The sequence below is a fragment of the Dromiciops gliroides genome, chromosome 5, assembly GCF_019393635.1.
Source record: "Dromiciops gliroides isolate mDroGli1 chromosome 5, mDroGli1.pri, whole genome shotgun sequence".
Lineage (NCBI taxonomy): Eukaryota > Metazoa > Chordata > Mammalia > Microbiotheria > Microbiotheriidae > Dromiciops > Dromiciops gliroides.
In genome coordinates this window covers 191,744,857-191,767,342 of record NC_057865.1, presented here as the reverse complement: position 1 = coordinate 191,767,342, position 22,486 = coordinate 191,744,857, and the positions used below count along the sequence as shown (strand labels likewise).

General features: G+C 41.2%; 1 protein-coding gene across 5 annotated transcripts; it reads right to left on the bottom strand.

Moving 5' to 3' along the window:
- Positions 1–3,619: 3,619 nt before the first annotated feature.
- C1S (complement C1s) lies at positions 3,620–21,133 on the bottom strand. 5 transcript variants are annotated; one of them, XM_043965774.1, is made up of 12 exons: positions 20,841–21,133; positions 19,602–19,725; positions 17,004–17,208; positions 16,630–16,807; positions 15,846–15,971; positions 14,592–14,788; positions 13,153–13,306; positions 11,470–11,585; positions 10,804–10,882; positions 10,229–10,357; positions 8,277–8,351; positions 3,620–4,891 (listed from the first exon to the last, which is right to left on the bottom strand). In XM_043965774.1, the coding sequence occupies exons 2-12, from the start codon at positions 19,640–19,642 to the stop codon at positions 4,092–4,094; spliced, it is 2,100 nt and encodes a 699-aa protein (XP_043821709.1). In that variant the 5' UTR covers positions 19,643–19,725; positions 20,841–21,133; the 3' UTR covers positions 3,620–4,091. The 5 variants fall into 5 exon arrangements, with proteins under 5 accessions (XP_043821709.1, XP_043821708.1, XP_043821710.1 ...); XM_043965773.1 differs by having other exon boundaries at positions 19,602–19,722; XM_043965775.1 differs by lacking the exon at positions 20,841–21,133 and having other exon boundaries at positions 17,004–17,188; positions 19,602–19,722.
- Positions 21,134–22,486: the final 1,353 nt, after the last annotated feature.

Sequence of the window (22,486 nt, the reverse complement as noted above, 5' to 3'; positions counted from 1 at the left end):
TGGTTTTAAAAACAAAGCCTTTCTGGCTACAAGAAGCTATCAAAGTGGGGCAGGGGACTCAGAGTACCTCTTCATCAGAACTTTCCCCTTAAACCCACTTGCACTCCTGTCTTCCTGTTATTATAGAAGGCAACACCATCTTCCCAGTCCCTCAGGCTCACAACCTAGGAATCATCTGGTATTCCTCACTATCTCTCACACACCCCCTCCCCATATCTAAGCTATTGCCAAGGCCCATCAATTTCAACTCTGAACATCTCTCAGATATGATCCCTTTCCTCTGACACTGTTACCACTCTAATGCAGACCCTCATCACCTCATGTCTGGACCATTGCATAGCCCACTGATAGGTCTGCCTGCCTCAAGTCTCTCCACACCTCCCCCACCTCCCAATCAAGAAAAAGGAATTATTAAAACTTTTTTAAAAGAAAAATTTAGAAAAAAAAGAAAAAAAAGCCTTAGGCATTATGATTACCCTCCAAAAAACTGACCAAAAGAATACTCACAATTACTGACATATGCCTACTTTCCCATGTCTGAAAATATAATAGGAAGATAATCTAAGCACACATCAAGGAAGGGTATGTCTGACCAAGGTATGAAAAGGGAACATGCAGGGTGATCCCAAATCAGGGTTCACAATTTCTCTGTTAAAATGTAAACCTGGAGGGGAGGGATGGAGAAAAATTTGAAATTGGAAATATTATAAAAACAAATGTTGAAAACTATCTCTACATGTAACTGGAAAATAATAAAATTCTTTCTTTCTTTCTTTTTTTTTTTTTTTTGCGGGGCAATGAGGGTTAAGTGACTTGCCCAGGGTCACACAGCTAGTAAGTGTCAAGTGTCTGAGGCCAGATTTGAACTCAGGTACTCCTGAATCCAGGGCCAGTGCTTTATCCACTGCCGCCCCTAATACTTTCATTTTTAAAAAAATGTAAACCTGGGTTTTCAAAAAGTATTTTGAATGTTTTATTGGAAGCTCATTGGGACATACATTCATTCATTGACAGATGGGGTGAGATGGTAGTCACTTTTAAGGGGCATCATGGATATGCTGAATGCTAGAAGTGGAGGTATGAAAAAGGAGAGTGAATTCACGTTGCGTGGTGTGTGCAGATCGAGGTCAGACTACAGCTGATCTGATGGAGCATAAAGAAGTAAGAAAGTTTTTTGGGTTTTTTGGCGGGGCAATGAGGGTTAAATGACTTGCCCAGGGTCACGCAGCTAGTAAGTGTCAAGTGTCTGAGGTCGAATTTGAACTCAGGTCCTCCTGAATTCAGGGCCGGTGCTTTATCCACTGCACCACCTAGCTGCCCCTGGTTTGTTTGTTTTTTAATGGTATTTCAGGAAGAAAAAGTATCTGGAGTAGATAGTCTGCATGACCTGCTTGAGATTGAGGGAACTATGGGAAGTCATTTTTCTGATTCATATTTTTATTATGAAATTGAGCAATTTTACTTTCTTGAGCAATTTCCTTTTTTTGGGGGGGTGTCAGTTTTGTAATTTAATACTTAAATGCAACTGTGATCTCAATGATGTGGATCCTCTCTCTGATGGCAACCCATCCTTGACTGCTCATCCTGTATGACTTTGGTTCCTATCCTCCCATAAATTCTCCATAGGAGATCCACTGGGTGAACTGGAAACCCTCCCCTACTTCTCTACACAGTCCTTGCAGCTTGCAGGCTTGCTCCCACCACTCAATTGCACCACCTACTTTTCTGATCACTTGCCATTTTCTTACAATCTTCTTCATTGGTAATGTATTGTCACCTACTCATGCCCACAATTCACCTCCCTGTTGCCCTTGAGTGATCCTCAACATTAATTCTTCAGACACTGGGGTATTCCATGACTTTTAGCCATTAAACAATGCTAAAATTGATATTAATCATCAAAGAGTTAATGAATAAAATTACTTTTATTGTTATCATCTTTCAAGGAATCTTTGATATATGTATGGGATACCCTTTGGAGGGGAGGCTTTAAGATGGCATTTTGCTCTAACAAATCAAATACCTTATTATGGTCAACATTCTGTGAGAAATGTTTATTCCTCTCTGGTATTAATAACTAATTATTGTATTAGAACCAAGGTTTTTCCCCTTCTCTACTTCATCATCCAGAAACCAACCAGTATGGGGGATCTCTCTTGCAAATTTACCTAGGTCAGGGTCTAATCAGACAGTAGAAGGAATTCTAAGGTTAGGCTAATGGGTGCATTTCTGCTCATTGTTTGCGCAAATAATTCTGGGAACATGTGGATCCTCTCTTTTGTCACACAGATGATATGGAAATTGATAAGTCTCTTTGACCAAGATTTGGGTGATCCAATTCACTACTTCAAGACCCTCATTGTAATATAGCCCACCCTTTCATTGTAATATTCATCTTCTCATTAATTGTTAACCAACAGAGTCGATTGCCTCCCTAAGGAACACCTACTCTTACAAGGACACGTAAACTGAGCCCACCACCATGAGGAGTCTTTGGTCTAAGAGGAGATGGCCAAATGATCATCCTTCTATTAATAATGTGCTGGCTTTATTTACAATAAAATTATCAAATTACCCAGAAATTATGTCTCTCAATTTTAAAAAATGTCATAATTATCTCCACCTTTTGGTCAACTATGTGATTATAAATATATATTCTCCTGGATAGAGCACCCGCCCTGGAGTCAGAAGTACCTGAGTTCAAATCCAGCCTCAGACACTTAACACTTACTGTGTGACCCTGGGCAAGTCACTTAACCCCAATTGCTTCACACACATGCACACACACACACACACACACACTATATATGTATATATATATATATATATATATATATATATATATTCTCCTATAAAACACTTCTATATAAGAAAGCACTTAGTCACTGTAAAGAAAGGGGGTGTTTGTTCTGGAATTTAGAGGTAGGTTCCCAGAGCTATCTGATTTTCAGGTTGAATTGTTCTGATAGGAAACAACTTTATGATAGTTATTTCTAGCCCTATCTCTACTCTGAGGCATGAAAAAAGTGCAGGTAGCTAGCTAAGTAACATGTAACACAAATAAAACACTAATAACCCCACCCAATAGTAATTAAAATGCTTTCTGATTGGGTGAAAAATGAGTCTAGGATTGGAAGAATTAAGCAATGATGAAATAGACCTTTCTTCTCTTGGCAGATGGGTAGTGGACTCTCAGTATGGAATGAGTTACACATTATCCCTTGTGGACATCTTGTTGGTTTGTCATGCTTAACTATGTAGTTTTTTCTTATAAGAGAAGGTTTCTAGGGGAAGGAGGCAGTACTGGGAAATTATGTTTTTAAAAATCAGCTAAATAAGGGATGAAAAATTAAGAAGAGAAGATTAAAGAAATGAGCATGATCTATAGAGTCAAGGTAGGGGATATTCTTTTACCTCCCCCTTCTTCCCTTATCTCTAGTACAATACTCTGTAAAGTGTGATCTCAAGGAACAATATGATTGAGTGGCTGATTAAATTCCTGCAAGAATAAATAAGGGCATTCCTGACTTCCTGTCAATCATTACCCCTCTCTTTCACATCCACTGTGGTTCCATGACCCTGATTCTGAGTCCTTGTGAAAGAACGAGGGAACACCAAGTTGAGATGGAATTGCACTTTATTGTGGCTGATTACTGGATGTTAAGAATGATTCGTTAAATATAACATTGAGTGGAGGGAAGAGGTGGTAAAGGGAGGTAAATAGTGTCTCCATCAGTCACTGTTACCGTCAGAGCCGTAAGAACTGGCATGCCTCAGGACTAGGGGCAAGAGAGTTCTTTCTGGGCCGTTCCTCATTGTGGCAGAATTGGGCAAGAGTAAAAGGAATGACATGAGCTAATAGGAAGAGGTCTCCAAAGGTAAAAGTAGTCATAATAGAATATAGAGTTGAGTATCACCCACCAGGTGCCATTACAACAGAGGAATACATTCTGAAGGATATTTCAGACCCAACAATACATTCCACCCCCACCCCCACCAGTTCGGTCGCTCCCAGTCACAATGAAATACTGGGCAGGGAAGAAAGCAGTGTGGCTATGACAATCCAGAGAGGCGGGTAATAGAAGAATGGACTAATCTTGATCAGAGACCCTATTTTCCTGCATGGTCTTCTCAATCCAGGAAATGTAATTCTTTACTTTAGTGTAGATCCCATAAGTACCACATTTGGGTCCCCATGACACCAGACCAGCCACATAGAATTTGGTATTCGCTTCGTTAGGGACCTGTACAGCAAAAGCCCCGCCACTGTCCCCTTTACAACTGTCACTCCCCTTCTCTCCTCCAGCACAGACCATGTTATCGGTAAAACTGTAGGTACTGGTATCTATTGTGGGGTCATTAGTCTTTACTGATCGACACTTTTCCAGGGGGACCACAGGTAACTTTGCCCCTCTAAGTTCAATAACATTTATACGTCTATTTGTTTGACCCCAGCCTGAGATCAGTCCCAGGGTCTTATATGTGAGGTCATACTCCTGTGAACTGCCTGGCAGGCATATGGGAGAAACATTAGGTCCCAACTTCACCGGGTCTCTTAGGCGAACCAGTGCAATGTCGTTGTCAAAGTTCTTCCTTGTTTCTCCCTCACCAACAGTCGTCCATCTCGGATGGACAAAGACACCATCAGCAACGAGCATCTGGGCATTCTCCAAAGCTGAAGGATTAACCAAGGTAGTCCCCATGTACATGACAGGGTTGGAGTTCCCCTCTAACACATGGGCAGCAGTTAACACCCAATGTTCATCGATGAGGGCTCCACCAGCTCTTGGATTCTGAAAGAATACCTGCCATGGGAAACTGCCAATATCTGCCTTTTTGCCCCCAAAAATCCTCTGGGTTTCCATAAATGGTTGACTGGGAACTCCACAGACTAGGGAACAAAGAAAGATAAGTTAGCAGAGGACTTTAAAAAAGATATTGGCCTCAAACTGATGCCCAACCACTCTCATCCTATTACCAAACTATACTGAAGACTCTTTGGACACTACATTTTATCTGTTTCCTCAGGTAGACTGGGTTTCACACAAACTGAAAGTACTATGAATTACCACCACTGACAAATGGGCAAAGAGAAAGGAGCTGGCTCCTGGTCAGTCTTGACTGTAGCTTGGCTCTACTGCCAAAACTATGGGTCAGCCTAGATGATGTGATGAAGAGAGAGGAACTGGCTTATCTCTTCCCTTCCCATACCCACTGGTTGCTCCATTTCCTATTTGTTGCTTGGAAATACAGTCAGGAGCCCCATTTGATTTCAGCTAATGACCTCCATGTAAGCCCTTTCCTGCCTAGCCTAGCTGGATTCATCTGTCCTTTATCCCAGTTCCTTTCTGTAAAGAAAGGGCATGTGTGTTCTGGAGTTCGGGGTAGGTAGCTTGATTGTCAGGTTGAATTGTTCTGATAGGAAACAAATTTATGATAGTTATTTCTAGCCCCATCTCCACTCTGAGACATGAAAAAAGTACAGGTAGCTAACTAAGTAACATGTAACACAGATAAAAACACTGATAACCCAACTCAACAATAATTAAGAGGCTTCCTGATTGAGTGAAAGTGAGTCTAGGATTGGAAGAATTAAGCAAAGATGAAATAGACCTTCCTTCTCTTGGCAGATGGGTGGTGGACTCTCACACATTATCCCTTGTGCACAACATGTTGGTTTGTCCTGCTTAACTACGTGGTATTTTGTTATAAGAGAAGGTTTCTAGGGGAAGGAGGCAGTACTGGGAAATGATGTTTTTAAAAATCAGTTAAATAGGGGCAGCTAGGTGGCGCAGTGGATAGAGCACCGGCCCTGGAGTCAGGAGTACCTGAGTTCAAATCCGGCCTCAGACACTTAACACTTACTAGCTGTGTGACCCTGGGCAAGTCACTTAACCCTAATTGCCTCACTAAAAAAAAAAAAAAAATTTAATCAGTTAAATAAGGGATGAAAAATTTAAGAAGAGAAGATTAAACAAATGAGCATGATCCATAGAGTCAAGGTAGGTAAATCCCAAAATTGGCTGGGGGAATGAGAAATCTTTATTTTGAGAATATAGATGAAATTCTAGTTTGGGGCCACAAAGGGAGTCCATAGCTGTGGTATAGAGCTTCTGGTCTAAGGAAGCTCATGGACCATACTATTCCTTGGGGACAATGTTAATTGAAATTGGGCTGGAAAACATGGTTACTACTCCATCTGAGTCTATGTATATTGATTTTACACATACTACTAATTACCTGACCCTGCTGAATTGTACATGGATTTGTATATTTCCTTTTCCTTTCAAATAAACCTAGATAATATATCTTTGTGGTTTTGAGTATGTAGAGACAGGATAGAAGGGAAAAGGGGAACTGAGTACTAGAAGTGGACACACAGGAGGGGCAGCTAGGTGGCTCAGTGGATAGAGTACTAGCTCTGGAGTCAGGAGTACCTGAGTTCAAATTCAGCCTCAGACACTTGACACTAACTAGCTGTGTGACCCTGGGCAAGTCACTTAACCCTCATTGCCCCACCAAAAAAAAATAAATTAAATTAAAATTAGAAGTGGACACACAGTCAGAGAAAATGCATATGAGTCCATATAAGAAAGTAGATATTAGTAGCTATGGAGTCAGAGAAAGGAGGATATAAATAATTGAGGTTTAGGCACAGCAGGTCTCTAATGCTAAGGAAGATCCAAGAGGCATCAGTAAGACTTATAGCCCAGATTTCCATTCTTTTTTTTTTTTTTTTTAGTGAGGCAATTGGGGTTAAGTGACTTGCCCAGGGTCACACAGCTAGTAAGCGTTAAGCATCTGAGGCCGGATCTGAACTCAGGTACTCCTGACTCCAGGACTGGTGCTCTATCCACTGTGCCACCTAGCTGCCCCCACTGCTCCACCTAGCTGCCCCCAGATTTCCATTCTTAAATAATCCCATCATGTATGCCTACACCTAGATTTTCTGTGGAAAAATTAGTCTGTCCACTAATCTCATTATGGCTTCCTTTACATTTCAGTTGCTAGCTCTAAGTCTTTATCCAGGGGTTCTTAGCCTACCAGCTATAAACTTGGATAAGAGAAAAATTCTATCTCTATTCCAAAATAATTGTATTCCAAAATAATTTCCCTTGTATTTGTAAGTATTTGATTTTGTGCATTTAAAAATGCTTTCCCATTTGGCTTTATAACAAAATGTAAATTTTGGCTTACCCAGACTGCCAAAGGGGTCCATGATACAAAACCCTTGCCTAGATAGTCTTAACAAACGTATAATATCAACTCTAATTTTGATTTTGATTCCCACACTCACCCTTACTAAGTGACATCATAGATTTAGACCTGGGAAGGATCATGGAGGCCATAGATGGTCCAACCCCTTCTTTGTACAGGCAAGGAAACTGAGACCAGAGAAGTGAGTTGAACTTATTCAATGTCACACAAGATAGAATAAACATCAGAGGTTGTTGTTGTTGTTGTTGTTTGTCCTTCATTCTCAAAGAGGATCATGACATCAGGAGATGACGTCATGACTTGCAGTGAATTGGATTAAAGTGAAGGAGGCTGTGCAAGGTCACCACCCTCACTCTCTCCTCCAGAACCATCTGGGTCCAGTAGCAAGATATACATCAGGATGATTGGAGATGTTTAAGGCAATCACACAGCTAGTAAGTGTCTAAGGTGAGATTTGAGTTCAGATCCTTCCAACCTCAGGGCTAGTGTCCTATGCACTGCGCCATCTAGCTGCCCCAAACATCAGGGTTAGGATTAGAACCCAAGTCCACTTAACCTCTATTTTGCCTCAGGTTCTTCAGTTGTGAAATGGAGATCATAATAGCACCTACCTTGCAGGATTCTTGTGAGGATCAGATGAGATAATATTTGTAAAAAGCTTTTAGCACAATGCCTGGCCCATAGTAGGTGCTTTATAAATGTTAATTCTCTACGCTTGCCTTCCACTCTCTGACTTCAAATCCAGCACACTTTCCACTGCATACAACACTGTAACCTCCAAAGGACCATTTACTCTGACCCAGTTCCCAGAAGGCCCAGAATTCTCACACCTTAGCACAGCCAACATGTCACCTGGTCAGACTCTGGTGGTCCCAAAGTTTCTAAGGCTTTCTCCCAGGAGCTGATTCACTGTAGCACCAACAGGCAGAATCCCTAGAGCCATGAGACACTTTGCAGCTTCTTTAAATAGCTGTGCTAGGGTTCAATTCTTCCACCCTCCCTCCACCTACCATCTTACTTTTTGCCACAGTTATTCCCCATAACCAAACCCCTATTACCTGCTGCACATTGAGGCAGCTCCACGCCCAGAGCCTTGTTCATCCAAGTCCCATCGGCAGCACAATGATATTCCCCTGAAATGAATAAAGAAGGCAGAGACCCTTCAGAATTGAATCCCTTCATTAGAACTCCAGGCTCCTTACAAGTAGGCATTATAAAGACAAGGACTAGAGCACAAGCATGTGGACCCACAAGGGGAGGGTCTAGACATTCAACTTTCTGCATTTTCTGGGCTCAGGACAGGAAAGTGGTTGGAGATTTTTCTCTGACATACCAGTCAGTATTCACACAGCAGGCTGTAGATCAGAGGGGAGGGAAAGAAGAAGGGGAGGCACGGTGAGCATACTTGATGTAAGAGAAGAAAATGTTGTCAGATGGTTTTTTGTGTCTCTTGTTACCTTACATAAAGAACTACAAAGACCAGACTGTCCTACAAAACGGGCTCTTCAATCAGAGTAAGCGTGGTTTGTAGTTGTAGGCATTTGTCTATAAATCCTTGGGTTTTAGATCAAATAACTCATTCAGAGTATGAATAACTATAGCAAGAATATTATAAAAACCAGATTCCTATTCCAGGTAGGAAGCTGGACTAGAAAACTCTAAGTTCCCTGAGAAGTCTAAGATTCTATACTTCTATAGAGAATCTGAATTGATCTGAAGGACCACAGTTCCTTTTCCTTTTGTGCCTAAATCCCCCCTCCACACACACACAATTTTTTTTTTCAGGCAATGGGGGTTAAGTGACTTGCCCAGGGTCACACAGCTAGTAAGTGTCTGAGACTGGATTTGAACTCAAGTCCTCCTGACTCTAGTGCTCTATCCACTGTGTGACCTAGCTGCTCCACCTAAACTCCTCAAAAAGACTTCCCTGCGGTTTAGAATTGGAAATCAAAGGAATGCCCCTCAATTGGGGAATGGCTAAACAAACTGTGGTATATGGTGGTGATTGAATATTATTGTGCTATAAGAAATGACAAGCAGGATGACTTCAGAAAGGCCCGGAAAGACGTGTATGAAATATATTGTGAAGTGAGCAGAACCAAGAGGACATTCTACACAGAGACAGCAATATTGTTTGATGAAAAACTGTGAATGACTTGACGATTCTCAACCATACAATGATCCAAGACAATCCCAAAGGACTATTGATGTAACACACACTATCCACCTCCAAAGAAAGAATTGATATTGATGGAACAGACTGAAGCTTGCTATTCTTCACTTTCATTTTTTTTCTTTTAATCAAGTTTGCTTGATTAAATGAATGACAAATTGATAATGTTTTACATAATCATACATGTATAACCCATATCTGATTGTTTTCTGCAAGTCCCAACTGAAATATCATCTTCTATGTGAAGCATTTTCTGATGCCCCTTACTGCTAATGCCTCCCCTCTATTGATTACCTTCAATTTCTATTGTCTGCACAAAGTTGTTTGTCTCCTCCGTTAGATTGTAAACACTTTGCAGGCAGGCAACATTTTTGCCTCTTTTTGTATCCCTAGTGTTTAGCACACAGCCTGGCAAATAGTAGCCACTTAATCAATATCTATTTTGACTTGACCAACTGACTGTTCCTATATGAGTATTATATTCTAAGACAGTGAAGAAAATAGCACATAGTCAAGAACTCATAGGGCTGGAAGATCTCAGATTTTTAGCTGGAAGGAACCACTAAACTCATCCCTCATTTTACAGATAAAGAAACTTCCTCATTGCCCTGAAAAAAAAAAAAAAAGAAACTGAGGCAGAGAGGTTAAATAAATTGCCCTGGGTCACACACCTAGCAACTATCTGAGGTTTGATTTGAACTCCTGTCTTCTTGATCCCCAGCCTGGAGACTCATCCACTATATCCCTGTGCCTCCCCTTTGCCCTTTCAACTCCAAGAAAAGCCTATCTTTTAACGTCTTCGTTTTTACTGCTTCTCCGCCCAAAGGAAAAACTTACCAGTCCCTTCGGTCTTCATGTAATAATATGGCTCATTGCAGGTATACTGAATCACAGCCCCAAATGAGGTATCTCCTGTATCGTCCACTTTCCCGTTTTTAATGGGTTCAGGTGAGCCACAGTCCACCGCTACAAGGGAAAGTCAGGAAAGGTGTTTTCAGGGTACCCAGCAATAGTTATGACACCAACTCTAACCCTCCATCCCACAGACTGTACTGCTTTCTGAGGCTCTGAGATGACCCTTCCCTATTCTCCTATCGTATGGACATCCTATCTGGTTTTCTTTATGCTACCCCCACTGAAGAATAAAACCTTGCATCACCAATAACCATTAGCCCATTAGATGTCTCTCTCACTGGTAAGGTGCTGATGTGCCAGGGTGGAAGAAATAAGTATTCACAATAATCCCATTACCCTTTTGTGTGTCACCTGGCCTAGGGTCTATTCTGTGCTAGGGCCAATAAAGCCTCTGTGTCTAGATGCCTAAAACCCAGTCCAATTCCTCTTATAATCTGAGGGAAAATAGTTTTATACCCTCAATCCCGTTTTGGAGACTATCCCACTTTGTTACCTACGTTTGCATTTTAGGTTGGAATTACTCCACTGCCCATTACTTTGACAAGTAGAAATGAAGGATGTTGAGCTGACTCTTCCCTAAAGAATAATAAGAAGCACCATTAACTGGGAGGGATGTGGGGAAGTCAGAGTATGAGAGGGAGACCCATCCTGGTGTTCAATGAGGAACTATCACCCTTTTTATTTTATTTTATTTTATTTTTGTGAGGCAATTGGGGTTAAGTGACTTGCCCAGGGTCACACAGGTAGTAAGTGTTAAGTGTCTGAGGCTAGATTTGAACTCAGGTACTCCTGAATCCAGGGCCAGTGCTCTATCTACTGCACCACCTAACTGCCCCCTGCGTCACCCATTTTAACAAGGAGAGAAGCAAAGCAGCCCAGAGCTAAATCTTTACAATTGATTTTCATTTGCAGTCAGTGAAGGGAATGCCAAACAAAGGAGCAGCAGAAGTGTGTGTGTGGGGGGGGGAAGGGGGGGACTCAGTTTCTCACAAGGAACAGTTAAATACTCAAAGAAAGCATGCCTGGGCTGCCCTGGTTGTAGAAAACATGTCTCTGCCTTCTTTAGAAACAGTCATGGAAGCTAAACACTTGGAAAAGTCTTGGTAGTGATTGCTTTGAATGGAGGAAAGGGGACATGAGACAGGCCCCTGAAGGCAACTTACCTCCACAACTTCAAACCCTTCCAGACAAGTGATCTTCACAGTATCCTTAAACACATATTTGGCCTTTACAGGATCCTGAACAGAGTTGGCTGTGAATTCTTGAGGGCATGGCATTGCTTCAGAAGGAAAATGGTGGCCACAGAAAAGAAAACATCAATGAGCAAAAAGTTTGAAAATCACCTGTCTTTAAAAGGACATGTTTCTTGTACACAGTATCATCAACATTGAGTGTTGATCTACTGTGATGGACTGTATTCTTCTCACCAATGCAATGGCACAGAAGAGTTCCAGGGAACCTGTGATGGAAGAGGATCTCCAAATCCAAGAAAAAAAAAAAAGAACTGCGGAGTATAGATGCTGATTGAACCATACTATTTCTTTTGGTTTTGATGCTGTTGTTTTTTTTCTATTTTGAGGTTTTTCATCATTGCTCTGATTTTTTCTCTTATAACATGACTAATGCAGAAATAGGATTAATGTTATTATGTGTATATATATATATATATACATATATATATATATATATATATATATATATATATAACCTATATCAGATTACCTGCTGTCTAGGGGAGGGGGGGAGGGAGGGGAGGGAGGGAGAAAAATCTGAAATTGTAAAGCTTGTATAAACAAAAGTTGAGAACTATCTTTACATGTAATGGAAAAAAATAAAATACTTTATTAATTTAAAAAAAAAGGACATGTTTCTCTGGTCTATTTGCTTTATTTAATAAAAACATACTTCTATAGCAATTGAAGGAAGCCATAGCCCACAACTACGGAGTACTTTTTTCATAACTCATCACCTCCAAATGTAGTGTTCTATTATATTTCCCATGTTATGGCTGATGAAACGGAGGCCCATAGAGGTTAAGTGATTTGCCAATGGACACACAGTTTATTAAAGTGATTTGGGCAGGACTGGGACCCTGGTCTTTTGGCTCCAGTTTGCCTCTCTCAATATCACCTTATCATCTACCTAATAGCCAAACATCAATTCATTAACCCATCTTTCCATGCCATTAATTAATCATATCAATTAATTAATTAATTAATCAGTCCGTACGATCCATCCTTCTGTCATCTTAGCTAACAAAGCAATCTAATCCAACGGTTCAATTCTATTCCACAAACATGTAGATGCCTGCCATCCTGCCTTAGTTCTTCCAACTGTGAAACATAATTTTAGTTTCTATGTTCTTCTGTAAAATTCTACTGTTACATCCTCCTATCATCCACTTTCTCTGATGTACCCACCACTCCTCTGTTCTGGTACTTGATGTGTCAAAGTGAATGTCTAAGAGAGTCTAGCATCACTGCCCAAAGGCTCCTCAGAGGATCCCTCATCCAGGATACTAACAAAAGGTATGAGCTTATAGGGAGGTAGATTCAGGAAGAGGACTCCTGGATGCTGAAGTATTTCCAGGATCACTATAGGAGTTTGGAAGTCCCACAGGAATTAAACAAGTTTTGAGGATATGAGAGAAATACTCTACTTTTTGGAAGTCACTCTTCAATCCATTTCAGGCTTTCTATCCTTTTCGAATCCCATGTAATGATGTGTCTATACACTTCTCTCTATATATCAGTCTATACGTCTATATGTCTATTTCCTTTGGTATCTGGCATAGGAATGATACTTAGATGCAAGCACATATAGGAACAGCTTCCATGGCTACTCACGATCTCCGTAGTAACGAAGCTTCCAGCCCTTTTTCTGCCCTGTTTCGTCAGTCCGGAAGACAATATCAAGAACGTTGTCCTTGGTTTCAATTATTTGCTGCCCGGGGAATCCATTACCACAGTAGGGCCCAAACTGCTGACCTCCTGCAGTGAACTGGGAGGAAAAAATAAATGGGAATAAGTCAAAAGAAAGAAAGGAAAGAAGGAAAAGAGGCAGAGAATAAGGCATAAAAAAAAGGAAACATGATGGAACAGAATCTATGCTCCTTGCCATGCAGAAGAGGCTGGGGAGCCTGTTCCTGGGAGACATGTGATGGTTCATAGTGGAAGTCCCTTGGAAAGACTTAAGCATGTATAGGCATTCCGTAACTAGTTCTGTTCCGCTAACCACGTGGGTGGAAGAAGACTTTGGATTGTCTTTTGCTTCTTTTTATGTCTCCAGTGCTTAGTGCAGTGCCTGGCACATAGTAGGCCCCTAATAAACATTGAACTGATTGTTCGATTAGGTAGATGCAATTTGGAAGTACTCCAAAGACACCAGGGAACAGAGACTCAGACACATTTTTTTCTTGGGCTACTCTCTTTTCAGATGTTCTCCCTTATTTTGAGTCCTTTGCTGATTGTCCAGAGAAACTGCTGTAAGGAGAGAGGCTTTAAGGCCTTCCCACCCAGCCACCACAGGCCTAGCTATGACCCCATGAAAAGGGGTTCAGTCTTTTGCTTTAACATATCTACTTCTCTGTTTGAGATGAGGGAATTGGGGAGTCCAGTTTTGTGAGAGGTCATGTAAGGGAGTATCCAGGCATCTGGACATCCAAGTTTTGTAGCAAGTCCAGCATCAGTACCCCACAGAGCAAGATGTGACCTTCAAGTGTGACTTTTAGGACCTAACTTAGCAGGAGCTAAGATGAAGACTAGTCTAGCAGCAGTGCTTCATCCAGATGGGAACTTGGTGGGAATGGTGAATTAATATTCATCATATCTACTGAACTAACTATGAGATGGGTGAGCCCACTCTCCCCAGACATCAAGGTAGTATGGGAGAGAGTATGTCCCTGTGGGGAATATACTTATTTGTGCTTTTGTCTTTTAAATTAATATCCCCTTCAAAAAGCTGTCTGATATAAAGTATTTAAATGGAACTGGGGCCATAGCCATGGGCACTTAAGAATGGGAGGAGGACATCACAATTGGGAGAACTGAGCCAATGACAATAGAGAAGAGATTCCCCAAATCCTATCAGGATACCCACCAAAGTCATAAGGAGGACATGGAGCTGGCCTGGCTGGGTTTTTTTTCAAGCTGGGAATATACTTGCTATAATGTAAAAGAGGTAAAGAATAAAAGAAAAAGATGCAAGAGAGAATCCAAAGGAAGGAAAGATCTGTTTTCAAGGGGGAAATACTGCATGGGAAAGAAACAAAGTCATCACCACGCACAAGCAAGCTGTCTGGACAGTCTCCTGCATCTCCAGCTTCCACATCAAAATCTTCTCTCTTAATGGTCACTACCACTTGGAAGCCTTTTTCCAAAAAGACCCGGTAGTCACAGTGGGAGTTCTCAGGATACAAATTGGGATAGTTAGGGCTGGTAATCTCCCCAGTTAGATCAGTAAACATGTTCCCACTGCAATTCACTTCAAAAGAGAGAAGGAATGAGAAAATCAACAGAATGAAAGGAAATCTTGTCATCTTCTAATAATCTTACTCTTATTAGTTGATCACCTTTCATTCAAAATAAATCCATAGGGGCAGCTAGGTGGCACAGTGGATAGAGCACCGGCCCTGGAGTCAGGAGTACCTGAGTTCAAATCCGGCCTCAGACACTTAACACTTACTAGCTGTGTGACCCTGGGCAAGTCACTTAACCCCAATTGCCTCACTAAAAAAAATAAAAAAATAAATCCATGCTCCTAATTAGGATCCAGATCCATTCATTTCCTGAAGGCACATCATCAGTTAGTCACAATCCTATGCCAAACCATAATGAGATCCCTACTAATCTGCCTATGATAAGGGTAGATAGAATCTTTTGAGGGCCTGAACCACCCCATGTTTTATAATTTTTTTTTTTTTTGCCGGGCAATAGGGGTTAAGTGACTTGCCCGGGGTCACACAGCTAGTAAGTGTCAAGTGTCTGAGGCCAGATTTGAACTCAGGTCCTCCTGAATCCAGGGCTGGTGCTTTATCCACTGCGCCACCTAGCCGCCCCCACCCCATGTTTTAATGTTACCCCTTAGCTAATATTCTAACCTTCTTCCTTGGCCTTGTTTACCCTAGGGTATTTCTTACCTACAAGTGCTTAGAAACTAGAATATATCTTCATCAAAATCTAGGTTAACTATGAGAGTTTAGCTGGTGGTGCAAACAAACTTTCTCACTCATGCTCCAGGTAACCCTGCATCCCAGGTGACTATCATGGTTGAATGATGGATGGATGGACGGACGGATGGATGGATGGATGGATGGATGGATAGATGGATGGATGGATGGATGGATGGATGGGTGGATGGATGGATGGATGGATAGATGGATGGATAGATAGATGGATGGATGGATGGATGGATGGATAGATGGATGGATGGATGGATAGATGGATGGATGGATGGATGGATAGATGGATGGATGGATAGATGGATGGATGGATAGATGGATGGATGGATAGATGGATGGATGGATGGATGGATGGCTCACCTCCACAATTCTTCATGTCATCATGGAGGAAATACTCTGGTGGGCAGGAGCAGAAGTAACCACCAATGAAGTTGTTACAGAAATGACTACAAGGGGCATCTTCAAAGTCTGTGCACTCATTTATATCTGAAAACAGGAAGGAGAGGATGGGAGTTGGGAATGGAGATCTATAACTAAAACCTACGAGATTGAAGTTAGGGTCTAACCCTGCATAGTAGGAAGGGATACCGCTTTTACGTCTTTGCAGAACTACTTTACAAGCTCTTTGATGTTGTCATGGGCTCCTTAGTCTGCATACTACTGTCTCATCTTAATTCATACTACCAAGTTTCCCAGGGCTAGGAAGTAACGTAGCACAGGGATGAATGAGTTTAGGATGTCTCAAATATCTCTCGGGAAGAAGCATCTTACACTGAAGATGATACCCTATTAAAGTCTGTAGTAGGAAAGCACAAATAGCAAATTTATTAGTGTGATAAAATAATAATTTATTTTCTTTAATGAAAATTTTTAAATGCCTCAATGGCAAGTGCCTTATATGAAACTACATTAGAATTTTACACAAATGTTTGAATGTCAAGCTCATGTCTCAGAGCAGAAACCCAAGCTAAGTCAAGGTTTTCAAATAACAGAGTAATTGAGGTGGAACTAACTAATGACTGTCCTTTATAAAAATTATGAATAAAATCCGGGCTAATGAACTTGTTATGAGCACATCCCTAACTCAGACACTAAAGTTGGAACATTAAAACAAGACACTTGATGGAGAAATATTTGGCCATACCCACAGCAACATAGTAAGCAGCAAATCCTGTGAAACGCTCTTCATTTGAGAAGTCTGACTCAAAGACCACTTGGAGGCTGTTATATGGGACGTGGTACTCTTTCACTATTGGAGAACGGGGGTTCTTGCTCTTCTTCTGCCCGCAGAGTACCCCCTCCACAAGGTCTCCTGCCATGATCTAGGAAGAGAATTTGAAAGAGGTACAGAACTAGGGAATCAAGGAATAGCAAATGTTCTGAAATAGAGGGACTTGAAATAAAGGGAAAGAAGGAACCAGATTTCCTTTCCTACAACGGCCCTCCATTTTACAATTCCTCCCTCTACTTCCCTGCTCCAAGCCCTTGGTCTCAGGTCCTTCTGTACCTATACAATACCTTCACTGAATCATACTCGCAGTTGGCTGACAATTCCATGTCCAGATGAGTGAAGTAGAGATGGATGCCATACCCATCAGGAACTGTGATGTTCCAGGTCTCCTTTGCGTTATTGGGGTATGCCTGGGGGTAGTTAGGGGACAAAATTTCCCCATACATGGAGGTCTCCTCAGCCCATGCCAGGACTGCAAAAAAGACAACACACCTAGAAAAAGGCACAGAGGGGTGACCTATATGCCCAGGGGTTGGCACTATGGCACTTGTTAACTAGGAAGTAAGTAATGTCACAGGGAACAGGGGAAAAAATAAGGAGAGCTAGTTTTATGTTAGAAAGGAGATAAAGCACCATCCCTGGATTCAGGAGAACCTGAGTTCAAATCCGTCCTCAGACACTTGACACTTACTAGCTGTGTGACCCTAGGCAAGTCACTTAACCCTCATTGTCCTACAAAAACAAAACAAAAAAGAAAGAAAAAGAAAGGAGAAAATAGGTCTTAGTCAAGACTCCTGAGATGTCAAATCTTTCAGTGTTTCTATTGACTTGTGGCAAGATTGGGCTCTCTCAAGGGGATGAAAAGAGTGAAATTCAGACCCTATATTCAATTCAACAAACATTTAAGTGGTCACCACAAACAAGGCAGTAGAAATAGTTTTTGCCCTCCAAGATCTTACACTTAACTGGAAAAACAGAACATGGACCCCAGGTAATATAAAAAGAGTGGGATGAACTAGGCCAGGACTTCTTGAACTTTCTCCACTCACGACTCCTTTTCACCTGAGATATTTTTACGCGACCCCAGGGATAGAGGTATAGAAAATAGGCAAACATAACCTTTTACCGTTGCCACATTTTTGCACCCCCCACATTCAGTCACAGGACCCCATGTGGGGTCACGACCCGCAATCTAAGAAGCTAGGGTCTAGATGGTTGTGGCACTCTTTTACAGCTGTCTATTTATAGTCCTGTGAGCCTGTGAGAGAGGGAAGGCCATGGTGAATAAGAGGAATACCATCAGGTGCACTGCATATTGTTGAAGAACAAGGTCACCTAAAGTTAGTGTGGCATAAAGAATAGAGGGACAGCCTAGGAGCTGGCATGAAGCGAGATCAAGTCCTGCCTCTAAGTCATCTAACCATTCAGTGTACTCAGGAAACTCTCTAATATTATAAATTTGGGGTTAGGGAGGCAATTGGGGTTAAGTGACTTGCCCAGGGTCACACAGCTAATAAGTGTCTGAAGTAGAATTTGAAATCAGGTCCTCTTGACTCCAGGGCCAGTGCTCTATCCACTGTGCCAACCTAGCTGCACCTCTGAGATTATAAATTTCATAACAAACACCACTTAGCATCAGTAGAGTTTCCTTACCTCCAAGATCAATTAAGCCACAAATCCAGCCCGCCCCCCTTACAAAAATAAAAAGTCCAAATTAAATGAAAAGTACCTATAGCACTTATTAAGTGCCAAGCGCTACATGGTATTTGTTGTTCAGTCATTTCAGTCATGTCTGACTCTTTGTGACCTCATTCAGGGTTTTCTTGGCAAAGATACTGGAGTGGTTTGCCATTTCCTTCTCCAGCTCATTTTACAGGTGAGGAAACTAAAGCAAATGGGGTTAAGTGACTTGTCCGGGGTCACACAGCTAATGAGTGTCTAAGACTAGATTTGAACTCAGGAAGGTGTGGTGCTAGGGATACAAATACAAAAGCTCTTGACCCACAGGAGCTGACATTCGAATTAGGAAGACAACACATATACAGTAGTGATAGAGAAGAGAGTTACAGACTGCAAAGCCAGAGGATGGTGAATGGGCATCTATCTACAATGGGCTAGCTACTGACACAGCCTTTTCAGATCACACCATAGTAGATTGAGAACTGGAAAGGAAACTTAAAAGTCGTTTACAGGGGCAGCTAGGTTGCCCAGTGGATAGAGCACTGACCCTGGAGTCAGGAGGACCTGCGTTCAAAGCCAGCCTCAGACACTTAACACTTAGTAGCTGTGTGACCTTGGGCAAGTCACTTAACCCCAATTGCCTCACCAAAAAAAAAAAAGGTCATTTACATTTTATAGTTGAGGAAAACTGAGACCCAAAGAGGTTAACTTGCCCAAAGCCATGTAAGTAGTAATGACAGACCAGGGATTTAAATCTGGCATCTTACTCCAAATCCAGATTTTTCTCCACTGCAGTTATAACAGAATCTGTAAAATATAAACTCCCTGAGAGTAGGGAATAATCATTGCTATCGCCAGAATTTAGTACAGTGTTTGGCAAGAAGTAATAATAACACATGCTTATTGAACTGAACTGTTAGAGGGATCCTGGGAATGTTTATAAATCCCAGGGAAGGAGAAGATATGAAGAAACTGAAGAGATGAAGCGAGCTAAAGAGAGGAGGAAGAGACGAGCAAGAGAAAGAGGAGATAGAGAGAGAAGGGAAGAGAAAACAGGGAAGGGAAGAGGAAGGATGGAAAGAGAAAGATGGAGGAAGACAGACAGAAACAGAATGTTAGAGAGAATGATCAAAGGGACAAGCTTCCAGAGGAAACAAGGACACAAGTGGTGGGGAAAATGTCTCTAGAACTTCTTGACCACTCACCATATGCCTGTTGATTTGATAGATCCTGAGAAGCCGGACATATCTCAGCTCTGGCTCTCTCCACCTCTGGACTGTAGAACTCAGACAAGTGACAGGTTTCACTGTATTTGTCTGAGCAAACCTGCTTTAGGAGTGAAAGTCACCTGGAGTGCAATGATACTTTTGTACCAAGATTCAGGTTCTACCAAGCAGTGCCACCCATGTTTTACCCATCTTTCTTTCCAGTTTTTAACTTTCTAGGTTGGTCAGGGCTTCTTAAACTTTTTCTATTCATGACCCCTTTTCACCCAAGAAATTTTTATGTGACCCCAGGTAAAGAGGTATATAAAATAGGGATACATAACCTTTTACTGTTGCCAAATTTTTTGTGGCTCCCATATTCAGTTGAGTGACCCTGTATGGAGTCATGACCCACAGTTTAAGAAGCTTTGTTCTAAACCTTTTGTTTCTCCCTTCTCCCAGCCTGACTGCTAAGACTGAAATATCTTTCTCCTATGCAACTTCTGTTAATTAATTTATCTTTCCTCCGGATTCTTTGGTTTTTCTATTGCTCTGCCTCAAGTTTTATGACTTCCCTCATCCTTTATGCATTCACGGCACATAATACCCCCTAATCAAGTTGAAAAGAAAATGTCTCTTTATCACAAGGCATCTGGAGTATGTTCTCCCTGGACTTTTGATTCCTCAATTCACTTTCTCACATTAGACCATCAATCTTCACTATAATAATTGAATTTTAATGGTATGTATCACTGTTGATTTCTTCAGGATCGAAATAAAGTGAACCTTAAAATTTACCACAGCACACCCTGCTAATCTGTTGGTGAAAGGCAGTTGAGTGGGAAGATAGCAGTAAACAAAAAACCAAAAACCAAAAACCTTGTCACCCATATCTTAGATGGAAACAGAGCTGGATAGATAGAGAAGAAAAAATGGCAAAGTAACCAAAAGAAATTATGGAAGAAGGAATGAGAACAGGGCTCTCTCTCATTTTTTGTTTTAATTTTTTTAGTCTTTTCCCTCTATCTTAAAGTAACACTTTTCATAGTTTGTTCAAAATGCTTATCATCCTGTCAACGAGGGTCACTGAGGGATGGAATAGGGGTGGGGTCGACCCAAGAAAAATGTCCCAAGAATGAGAAGGCTTCTTTGCTTAAAGACTATACCCTTGACCAAACCTATCATATTGGAGGTATTCTTCATATTAGAGTTCATATCACTTGGTTTTTAGGTTTTTACCTTCTGGAGCTGATGGGGGAAGAGTGGATCAGTTTCCCTTACTTCTGCAAGTAGGCATCCTGGGAGGCACGTGCAGACAAGTACAAAAGGCAACCAGGGAGCTTAGTTCTCCCTTGACTTCTTTCTCTCAGCCAGCCTCTCTGTCCTTCCGTGTCCTGTTTCTACTATTCCCCCTCAATGTGTATGTTTCTCAGATTCTCTGAGCTACATGAGGAGGGGCTTCCATGAAGCAGGAAGAGGATTCAGTCTTGGTCCTAGAGCTCCCTCTGCTTTTGGATCAGGCACTGCCTGCTTCATCCTTGGTCAAAGTTCCTTTATTGAGGCCTGCATGGAGGACAGAGATTTTTTTTTAAAAGGAGGGGGGAATTTTGTTATTTTGCAATCCTCTCCTCCTGCCAAAGGGGGTGTTACAAAATGCAATTGCATGTAGTTTTGGGGAAATCAGGTGGTTTGTGGGAAAAGGAGGGGAATAGGAGTCAAGCCCAGCCCATAATAAATAGTTTTCTCTTCCATGGTCCAATTCAGTTATATACTAAGAGAAATGATATTTACTGAAAACTTTGCTCAGAATTTCTCTTTACTTTAATTAAAGCAAGATGGGTTGCTGGGTATCAGGGTTAACACAGACCTCATTCTGATGCTTGTGATGGGCAAATCATGCAGAAAAAATATTCAAGAGAAAGAAAAAAGGGACCCTATGGCTCTATTTTGCAGAGCTCTTCCTCCCTATCAGAGCTGTCTAAACACGTCAGAAGATTTAGAGCCTTCCCCTTCTTTCATCTGGACTCATTCTTTTCATCAGAATGGGAACACACTGTTTCTCTCTTTACCTCCAGGTTTGAAGGGCACCTATGTATTTGCCACATTCCAGCAAGAATTCAGGTCAGACAGTATCACTATCCACATACAGCCCTATTGAAGGTGCAACTTTAATGTAATCAAAAGGTTTGTTCAAATGGAGATATTATAAGTTGAAACTAGAGGTATGTGCTGAGTACCACCTAACCAAAATAACTTCCTTATTTTCTAAGGTTTTGTCTAGGAATTTATTAATACATGTATTAGTATGATCTTAAAGATAACAGGAGGGATATTTGTTTTTTCTTAGTTTTGCTTAAAAATTTTTTTTTGATTCTTTGGCTTGTAGGCATCAAATTTGGGGAGTTAGCATCCATATTAACTTAAGTGATTATTTTATATTACTCTTTGTAGCTACAATAATAAGTAGCTCACTTGTCCTACAACTTATGTAAGTAAGCCACCAATATTATATGCTTCTAATTGTCCTGTTTTCCTAGATTTATCTGTACCAAAGGGTCAGCCTTTTTTGGGCAAAATGTGTACAGATGGTTCTCTTCAAATGAATTCACTGTTATTACTTGTAAGCTGTTTTAAACACTTCATTTGGACCGATTTTTCCAGTTTGGGAATCTGACTAGATCATTACTCAAGTGTAGGTTCAAGTGGGAACAGTGAGCTAAAAAAATTCAGAGGCTTTCCTCCCAAGGATTTAACAGACAATTTATTAAGAGTGCAGATTCTGGGATTATACCACAAACTACATGTACATATATATATATATGTGTGTGTGTGTGTGTGTGTATATGTATGTATGTATGTATGTATATATAGTGTTTGGGGCTCAG